Source organism: Cornus florida, unplaced genomic scaffold (assembly GCF_030987335.1).
Source record: "Cornus florida cultivar Cherokee Brave unplaced genomic scaffold, ASM3098733v1 CherokeeBrave_3.0.0_Hap2_Chr06, whole genome shotgun sequence".
Classification (NCBI taxonomy): domain Eukaryota; kingdom Viridiplantae; phylum Streptophyta; class Magnoliopsida; order Cornales; family Cornaceae; genus Cornus; species Cornus florida.
The window spans coordinates 32,252,062-32,262,719 of NW_026775576.1; the positions used below are offsets into that span (position 1 = coordinate 32,252,062).

The window sequence follows — 10,658 nt, forward strand, 5'->3', positions numbered from 1 at the left end:
ATCGATAACCTAGAAAGATGATCGGCAACCACATTTTTGCTATCTTTCTTGTCCTTGATTTCAAAATCGAATTCCTGAAAAAGCAAAATGCATCTAATTAACCTAGGTTTTGTTTCCCTTTTTGTCAATAGATGTCTCAAAGCGGCATGATCAAAATAAATAACAACTTTAGACCCTAAGAGATAGGAACGAAATTTATCAAGAGCATACACTACGGTAAGTAATTCTTTCTCGGTAGTGGAGTAATTCAATTGAGCTCCCGAGAAAGTTTTACTTGCATAGTAGATGGCACAAGGAACCTTACCAACTCTTTGTCCTAAAACTGCTCCCACGGCATAATCAGAAGCATCACATATGATTTCAAATGGCAATGACCAATTGGGAGGTTGCATGATAGGAGCAGATGATAATAATTCACGTAATTTATGAAAAGCGTCTAAGTATGCTTGCCAAGAAGATTGCACAAGGGTCGAGCAATTTTGCTAAAGTCTTTGATAAAATGGCGGTAAAAGTTAGCATGAACTAGAAAGGAGCGTACCTCTCTCACCGTTGAAGATGGAGGCAATTCAGAAATAAGCTCAACTTTTGCTTTATCTACCTCTATTCCTCTCCTTGAGATAATGTGACCCAAAACAATACCCTCTTGAACCATGAAATGGATCTTTTCCCAGCTAAGTACAAGGTTGGTTTCACGACATCTCTTAAGCACTAGATCTAAATTTTTGAGGCATGCATTAAATGAAGACCTAAAAACAGAAAAATCATCCATGAAAACCTCTAGATACTCTTCTACCATATCCGAGAAAATTGATATCATACACCTTTGGAATGTGGCGGGTGCATTGCACAAACCAAAAGGCATCACTCATGGTGGTGCTTTTCCAACCCTCAAGGGCTAACTCCATGGTAGAGATTTGCTCCTTGGTTGATGAAGAGTCTCCAATGGTGTCTCTAGCTTCCTCCTCCTCTAAGCCTGTTCTCCAAGAGTTGTTACAAGGTATGAGATGATATGATATGAGGTATGGTCTCCTCATTGTAGAAAGCAATCTTTATCCTCATATAGGTAGGTTAAATGACACCCAAAATGAGCTGGGATTATGCACAAAATATTCCCCAATGATTGGATAAAGGACAACTTTTAATGAGCTGAAAATTTAACTTTTTCGCACTGGAGGAAGTTCGATCGATCGAACCTTGGACTTAGATCGATCGAACATGGCTGAGATCTATCGAGCTTAGGTTGGATTGATCCTCAATGGTGGCGCTTTTTGGATAAAGACAAATCTGAGATATTTTGAAGATATTTTTAGGAAAAGGACAAAAGTGGTTGGTAGAGTGGTACAACTAGATAAGATCAATCATTTGGATAAGGACAGGACAGTTCGATCGATCGAAGAATGATGTTGGATCGATCAAACTTTTGAGATTTCTGAAAATGTCATCATGGCTCTGATCCATCTTGAAGTGCTGAGATTGATCATGTTGGATCGATCGAACTTTGATCTGAGATCGATCGAAGATGTTGATTTCCACCTTTTTCTTCCTTTTGCTTCCACTTGGCTCCTTTCTTTGATTCATCCCAAAATTGCTTCATTTCTGCTCTTATTTGGCTGAGTTAGCTTATTTTCGGGATAAGTGCCTGAAAATGGAAATAATACGCAATTAATCTAAAATGGTAAAGTAAGATAGATAAAGGTACTAGAATGCCTAAGCTTAAGGGGTTTAAATACACACTTTTCAGCGCTCATCACTGTTGTACATCTTGTAACTCTCTTCCCTGGCAAGTTTTTGAGATAATTGATTGATTAGTATCTCAGAAAACTCTATACATTTTGGTCTCTCGAGAATATTGTGCAATATATATTTTTTCAGCTCTTGAGGCTCAAAAATATCTTAAGGCTTCTTCTATGCTTCTACAGATAAAAGGACAATATATACCTCCTTTCTACAGGTGCTGATGCAGCCCTAATTGGATATGAATGAGCTACAATCCTCCTATCAAAGTAGAAGAGATAATTCTGATATACAAGTGTGTGAGTGGATCACATTGTCCTTGTATTGGTGTGTTGGTGCACATATTTGAGCAGTCCTCAATTGTTACAATATACATATATATGTGTATAGGTATATATATGTAAGAGAATCTCTAATGGGCTCTTCGAATTTAGGCTCTCCGAATTTGCCTCCTCAGCATTTTTCACATGCCACATCAGCATTTCCTATAACCACGTCAATGTTTTAGAGTCTCCAAATTTTAGCTATTGCATGTACTCCAATGGTGCATTTTCGCTCTCCAAAAATATTAATATTTTAATATTTTTAAAATTTAAAATAATTTATTTTTTAAACTTTTTCCTAACGGCTATATTTATAACAGCTATATTTTTCATGTTATATAAACAACCATTTGTTCATCTCATCATTATTACATTCATCTCAACTTATTCTAGCAAAATATCAATTCACATCTCTTTCATCTCAAAATTCTAATGGCTTCCTCATCACAATTTTTTCCTTTGTCGGGCTCTAATTCTTTATCTTCTTCATCATCTTCTTCATCAGATAACCCTATTGATGCACTGATTCAACATAATCAAGATGCATTTCGTGAGATTTTGAATTCAGTGAACCCAGAGATAGTAGAGTAAGTTTTTAAACTGTGTAAGAGGCTGTACATTCATCGTAATCGAGAGAGAAGCCACCGTCAGCTAATGAAAGACTACTTTAACGAGAATTACACATATCCACCGGAGTACTTTCACAGATGATTCAGGATGCGAAGAGAACTATTTCTTCATACCTTGAATGATGTTAAAGCTTATGACGACTACTTCATCCAAAAAAGGGATGCAACAGGTTGTTTGGGATTGTCTTCTATACAAAAGATGACAATTGCAATACGTATACTTGCATATGGTTATGCAGCTGATCATTGTGATGAGTATATTAAAATTAGCGAGAGCACTGCCATTAAAACCCTGATGACATTTTGTAAGGCTGTTACTAGTGTGTATGGGGAAGAGTACATGCGCCCACCCAACGAAGCCGACATAGTACGACTACTTCAAGAAGCGGAGGAGAGAGGATTCTCGGGTATGCTTTGTTCTATTGACTATACGCACTTGGAGTGGAACAATTATCCGGTGGCGTGGCATGGCATGCATAAAGGACACTCTCATACGCCTACACTCATATTGGAGGTGGTTGCCTCAAAAGATTTGTGGATCTGGCATGCATTCTTTGGAATATCGGGTTCACACAATGATATTAATGTGTTGGATCATTCTCTAGAATTCAACAGTATCATTACTAGCCAAATTCTTCCGGTTAATTTCGTTGTGAATGGCCATTACCATAGAATGGGGTATTACCTATTTGATGGTATATACCCTAAGTGGGTAACTTTGATGCAGACCATCCCGTATCCAACTATAGCAAAAGAAAAACTTTTCGCTCAGAGACAAGAGACCTGTAGGAAAGATATGGAACGAGCTTTTAGGGTTTTACAGAGCAAGTGACCAATAACACAAGTGTAACGACCTGAACTCGAGGGTCCGAATCGCTAGCCGAGTCCTTACCCAAACCCGAGGACACACTAGGGGTAAAATGGTTATTTTACAATATATGAGGGTAATCTGCCTTCAAACTAGTCAAATAAAGTTTAAAACAATCATTCTAGTCATTCCATGACGTTTGAAGAGGTTCTACGGTCATTGGATGTGATTTCCCGAAAGCGCCCTTACCCTATTCAAGAGAAATCCTGACACTGTTTCACTAAAACAACCATAACTCTCAACATGAATGGAATTTGAGGATAAAGTTGGTCTTATTGGAAAGCGAACTCAAAATCCTTGAAAATAGACTCAAGAATAACCCTATTTGGGTTTAGAACAAATAAGTTATGACCAAACGAAGTCAGGCGGTCAAAGCTGATACACTGTCAAGGCAAAAATATACACTAGAGAGTTGGAACTGGTTCCCAAATCTTGGTACCGGTTCCACATGGGCAGAATGCCCAGACATGAACCAAAAACACCCTTGAACCGCCCGGATGAGGTACCGGTTCCCCAAGTCCACAACCTAAAAATTTTACCCAGAAAGGCCTAAATGCTGAAACACATACATATGGACACTCCCTAGGTCCATTGGTGATCTTAATTAAAGTCTAATCCCATTCCCAAACATGTAATTGATAGTGTAAGAAACATAATTAAACTCCAATGCCTTCAATTAAATCGAATACAAGTCCAATACATCGTTTAAAGACTGCATTATACAAATCTCTTTTTATACAATTTTCAAAGGAATTAAATACAAGAATGAGGCCTCCATGGCGAAAATTACATAGCTTTAGTATGCATAAAATGAAGTCCTAATTGCATCGATATCCATGGATGCATATCATTCACCGGCTCATCTTCAATCCCTGAAAAATGTTAATAATGATAGGGTGAGCTCAACAGCTCAGTAGAGAAAGCGTAAAAGTACATTCCTAAAAAATCCCGTGAGCCGCAACCAAAGAAAGGGAATAAAAAAAGAAGGGATCATGGGATTATAAGGCATATCAATCATACATAAATTTCATAAATTCACAAATCATACCATTAAACATGAAATGCAAATGTCCCATTCTTTCTTTCTAACCCAACCTCACTAAAACTTTTCTAACCATCACCTTGACTTACCGCACAAACCACTGACTCATTTTCTAACCTTCTTTCCTACATCAACCTTCATCCTCTCAACTCACCCCCATGCCAAGAATATGCATGTCATACAACCATTCATCAATATACAAGTCATGGTTTACATCATAGTTATATTAAAACATTCAACCACAAAAATTGATCACATAAATCATACTTTCAAATTTTCTCATAAAAAAAATAACATGCTTGGCACAAATACAAGAAAACCATCATGTTCTCATCTCAAGTAATTAGATCAAAGCTATCTCATGCTTAACACCATAACCAAAAATTTACAACTAAGGATGCTTCACAATATCAAGATATTTATGTAAGAAAATTCAAAGAACTCACTAAAATCATAGGAAATTCATAATTTAGACTTCCCCTACCTCAAGATGATTAGCTAAACAAGCCCTAAGCTTCCTAAAATTTTGAAATCCTTCAAAACACTAGCAATATTGGTCTCAACTTGAAGCTCATGCCAAGCTCTCCATCTTCCCTTCTTCCTCTCCCTCAAAATCTTGCCTTAAACTCTCCAAATTAAAGCTTTTCCTTGGAAGACATACTTGTGTGCTTGTGTATGAATATAGAGAGAGTTAGAGAAATTGATAGAGAGAGAAGAATGGTGCCCGAAATGAGAAGGGGAAACGAGTGAAATGGTTGTCTTGTATCTTCCATGCCAAGGTTGTGCCAAATGTCACAATTTGAGTGATTTCTAAATCAAGCTAAGTTACTATAATGCCCTTCCTCTTTCAATGAAATGTCATTCTTACCCAACAAATATCTACCTCTAATATATAGATATAGATGTATACATATATGTGAGAAAAGTCCATCATGCTCCTTTCTTAAAATGACAAAACCGGGAGAAGTTTTCGAGTCCGGAAATTGTCCCGATCTCTGAAAATTCTAAAAAAATAATACCGTCACTTCTAATTCACTTAAAATGATTAAAAATACACTTCTAAAACCATGGACTAAAAAAAATGACCAAAATGCCCCTCGGGCCAGCGTGGCACACAAAACGAGGCAAGAATTAAAATAATCCAGAAAAATCAAATAAATTCCCGAAAATAGAAAATAGGGAAAATCGGTAACATTACAGCAAGGACCAGTGCATTTTTGGGATAAAGGGGGCTTGTGTTTATAATGAAAATGTGTATCATCCTTCACAACATGATTATCGAAGATGAGCGCCATGCCAATGTTGGAAGATGGACTTCACCACCGGAGGAGACAATATTGATTCCCACTTTAATTCAAAATCCATTAGTCTTAGCGGCACACATCTACTCTCGTCAAGTCCAAATTCGCAACAAAGAGACGAATACGCGGTTGAGGAAAGATTTAATTGAAAATTTGTGAAACCGCTTTGGTAAAGAATGTGTTTAATTTATGTTGCATTATTTTATTTTTAAATTGTTATGAAGTTTATGTAATGGAATATTTATTGTGTAATGTTTTATTTTGAAATAAATAATTAAATTGTTTGTTGATTAAATTATTTAGTCAATATGCATGAAATCTTGTAAACAATACAATATCTAATATCATTGATTTATTGATTTATAGTGAAAACAAAGACGCATTTTTTTTAATAAAAAAATCATATTTTAAAATAAATTTCAATTTGTTAGGGAAAACAAAAAAAAAAAAAAAAAAATTGTTTGGTTAGCCAATATAGCCATTAAGGCACTGTTTGGGTCAGCCAAATAGTACCAAAAACGGTTATAATGTCAACATGAACATTGAAAAATTTGAAAAGAAAATAAAATCACTTTTTTTTTTTTTCAATTTTTAAAACTTTTTTTTGCCCAAAAAAGTCTTTAAGACACCGTTTGTGTTAGCCAAACAGTGCCTTAACCACCCTTTGGTTCAATTATTTTGAGAGAAAAAAGGAAAAAAAGAAACGAGAGACCAAAATAAACCAAAAATATAAATTTTAGCTTTTATTTCAGCCAAACATGCCCTTAGGAACAATGTTCTGGGCTGGTACAGTGTCTTGGGTCTGAATTAAAAAAAAAAAAAAGAAAACAATAATGGGCCCACATGATTGAGCCTAGAATCGCCTTCAGGGTCCCCTTTTTTTTTTTTTTTGCTTAGGGACAGTTTGGTAGAATGAATGGAAGGAAATAAAGGAATGGGGATAAAAAATTGTGTTTAGTATAAAATGGTGCAAAGAAAAAAAAAAAAAAATATATATATATATATATATATATATATATTGGAGATACAATTAGACATGAATGGTAACTTTTGTTTTAATTAAAAAAATAAAAAATAAAAAAAATAAAAAATAAAAAAGAACTAGTATTTTATTTTGTGAGTTACTTGGGTAAAAGCTTGAAGTCAATTGTTATTCCCATTAACCAAAAAAAAAAAAAAAAAAAAAAGGATTCTTTACCATTCCACTTTGAATTGAAGTCAAGGTCTTTCCAGCATTGGCAATAGCAGCCAAACCCACTTGCAAAGGCGCCCCTTAATAATTTTGTGGGCAGTGCAATATTGACCTCCCTGTTTGTTTGTTTCATATTGTATAGAGTTAATTGAGGACTCGTAGCAGCATTAGCTAACATAATTGATTATTATTATTAAAGGTTCTTAGTCACTGTTCATGCAGTTGGTCCATTCCAATTTTTCCTCTGCCACCAATTTTTCCTTGGCGACCGTTTTGCCAGGTCTCTCCATTTTGTGGGCAGTGCAATGTTGACCTCCCTGTTTGCTTGTTTCATAGTGTATAGAGTTAATTGAGAGCTTCTGAGGAGGGAGGTTAACAGTTTCTTCCAAACATTATTGATCTTGCAGAAAGAGAGAGATGGAAACTGGTGTGGACCTAGTGGTGGAAAACCTGATGAAGCTACTAAACACCGATGATGAAGTGATTGTGAAGGCTTATGAGGAGAACCGCATCGAGAAGGAGCAAATCGAATGTTGCTACCAGGAGATGCAATTCATGCGGAAGTTTCTCAAGGATTCAGCGGACAAAGGGAAGGAAGAACATGAGAAGGAACTGAAAGATATTGTGGCTAGAATTAGAGATGTGACTGGTGAGGTAGATGTCATGGTGGACTCATTCATACTCAGCGCACACTTTCGGAAACATATGGATTTAGCACTCCAGCATCATAGAAGAGAACCTCGTAGAAGCCTCCGTGAAGAAATTAGGTATAGAGGTAAGTTCTTTTTGTCCATCAAAAATCATCAAGGCTGTCTTACTTCATCGCTGGAGCATGGCGTTTTTTCTGAATATTTTAAGTCTGTCACTGAAAATATTGTCCGTCCGGCTAACAAAATTTCTGATTTGCTTGAAACTTTGGAAGAAGATCTTCTTTCTTTCGAGGGAAACTACGAAGAGATTATCAGGATTTTCAGTAGGATTGATTGTGGCCCTCCTGTGAACAAGTGCCTATTTTTTCGTCACAAATTCATGAAAGAAATTTCTGTTTTATCTGAATATTTTAAGACGGGAATTTTACCAATACTTTCATCTCCGGTCCTGATGATGGGATCAAGACTCGCATGCCCTGCGTTTTGCGAGCCTTACGACTGCCTTTTCCTCTCCAATATGTTGAAACAGATGGTCTACGAGGCAGGGAGACAGCTTGGTAACGTTTGTGTTGCCATAAAAGATATAAAGTCTATCGCGACAATGGCGAAGAAAGGATTGAGTGCCACATGGCTCTATTCTCACATTGCTGTTGAATTGGGGCCTCTTTTAGATTTGTCTGTGCGAATGGTCGACCAGGCTGAGAAAATTCGTAGGTTCTATGGCGGTGTCCTGGCAGATATCAGGTGTATCAAGAGAGAGGTGATGAAAATTAATGACAGCGGGTTGAGTATCTCAGGGATCTATGGATCTTTTGCACTTGACAAAGTTAGTTACGTGATAGAAGAGATTAAGTCTATCAAGACATACTTGGTGGAGATTTATGAAAATAAAATGTATGGCACTGGAGTACTCCAAATTGGGGAGTCTTCCGAGAGAGCTTCAACAAGAGATCCCAGACCCATCGTTGATGAAGAAATGGTAGTGGGTTTTGATGATGAGAAAACAATCGTAGAGAAGCTGCTTATCGAAGAACACAAGAGGCAACTAAAAGTCATATCCATTATCGGTATGCCTGGACTTGGTAAGACAACTCTGGCTAAACTAATCTACAATGGTGCTTACATAGTAGATCACTTCCCTCCCTACACGTGCATGGACCTACGTGTCACAAGCTTATCAAAAGAGAGATGTTTTGAGTAGCATTTTGTGCTCTACTTTCAATTTGAAGGATGAGATTTCTGAATTGAGCGATGAAGAGTAAGGTGAAAAGTTGTACAGACGCTTAAAGGGAAAGAAATATCTCATTGTCATGGATGATATATGGGATATTGAAGCCTGGGATGATTTTAGAAGATATTTTCCAGACGACTACAATGGAAGCAGAATTTTGTTCACCAGTCGGGTTTTGGATGTGTCTAGGCATTTTAGATCTCACCCTTTGCGCTTTCTAAATGAAGATGAAAGTTGGGATCTATTTAGTAAGAGGGTATTTCAGGAAGAAAATTGCCCTACAGAGTTGATGGAAATCGGAAAGCAAATTGCTAAAAAATGTCAAGGACTACCTCTTGCAATTGTTGTAATTTCTGGACTTCTCAAAAAAACAAGACCAAAGACATTAGAGTGGTGGAGACATGTTGCTAAACGTGTTAGTTCATATATTGTTAGTGACCGAGACCAATACGTGGACACACTAGCACTGAGTTACAACCATTTACCTCATCACCTAAAATCGTGCTACCTCTATTTCAGTGCATTCCCAGAAGACTACGAAATCTTGGTGCGGAAGTTAGTTTCGTTATGGATTGCTGAAGGATTTATACACCAAATTGGACAGAGACTCTTAGAAGATGTGGCAGAGGGTTACTTGATGGATTTAATTGATCGAAGTTTGGTTTTGGTTGTCAGAAGAAAGTCTACAGGTGGAATCAAATCATGTGGTGTCCATGATTTGTTGCATGATTTATGCTTAAAAAAAGCAGAGGAAGAGAATTTTTTGCAACAAATTTGCTGGTATGAAGAAGTTTCGTCTTCTGGTTTCACCGCAGATAAGCAACTTTTCCTACCTATTGCAGCAAAGCAACGCCGCTTGTGTGTCCGTTCTCGCATTTTTGGTGGCATTTCTTCAGAGTTTTCTGCTCAGCACATCCGCACTTTCTTCTACTTTGGCTCTGAAAAGAATCCAATACCTCCCAAGGATATGTCATTCATTGAACGAGGCTTCAATCTTCTTACAGTTTTGGATTTATCGAGCATTAGTACCTCCCATTTTCCCTACTCAATCGCTCGGCTAGCTCTCCTGAGATACTTAGCAATTAAAGGGAAGAAATTTCATCTGCCGGATAATATATCCGAATTTCAGTACCTAGAAACTCTTTTTGTGTCAGGGGAAGTGTATTACTTGCCAACTAGTGTTTGGAAGTGTTGGGAGAGATAACGATAAACAAACACAGCGGAATAATTCTTCTCCCTATATGCAAGCAAGTATAGTGTATCTCTACTGTTATATGTGCTGAAAATAATAGAAAAAAAATTCAATCACACCAAGCCACAAGAACACAAGCAATTTTTTCCGTGGAAAACTTCCCCAGTGTGAGGAAGAAAAACCACGAGACCTAGTCCAATTAAAATCTCCACTATCAACCAAATAATGGGTACATAAAGTCTTCTCTAATCGTAATTAGAGGTTACAAAATATCTCATCAAGATAGCAACAATCTTGGCAAAAAACAAAGAGAATTGGAGAGAAAAATACCAAAACTCGGTTACTGTTCACGGGCACGAATCACTGTTCCCGAGCTCATCTTCACCATTCAGATTTTAATTCATTGAGTCGTGAACCTCTCCTCCAAATTTCAGCTCGATCGGACCACGGACAAAGCAGGATCGGACGTTTGATCAAACCTGGACAGAATGAAAAA

The 10,658-nt window shown here is 37.1% G+C and overlaps 2 protein-coding genes across 2 annotated transcripts; both read left to right on the top strand.

Annotated features, from left to right (window-relative positions):
• The first annotated feature begins 2,774 nt into the window (after positions 1 to 2,774).
• LOC132313925 (uncharacterized) lies at positions 2,775 to 3,518 on the top strand. The gene has a single exon (XM_059812860.1). It carries the CDS (start codon positions 2,775 to 2,777, stop codon positions 3,516 to 3,518), a length of 744 nt encoding a protein of 247 aa, XP_059668843.1.
• A 5,531-nt stretch (positions 3,519 to 9,049) lies between these two features.
• Positions 9,050 to 10,174, top strand: LOC132313926 (putative late blight resistance protein homolog R1B-12). The gene has a single exon (XM_059812861.1). The coding sequence runs from the start codon at positions 9,050 to 9,052 to the stop codon at positions 10,172 to 10,174; it is 1,125 nt and encodes a 374-aa protein (XP_059668844.1).
• Positions 10,175 to 10,658: the final 484 nt, after the last annotated feature.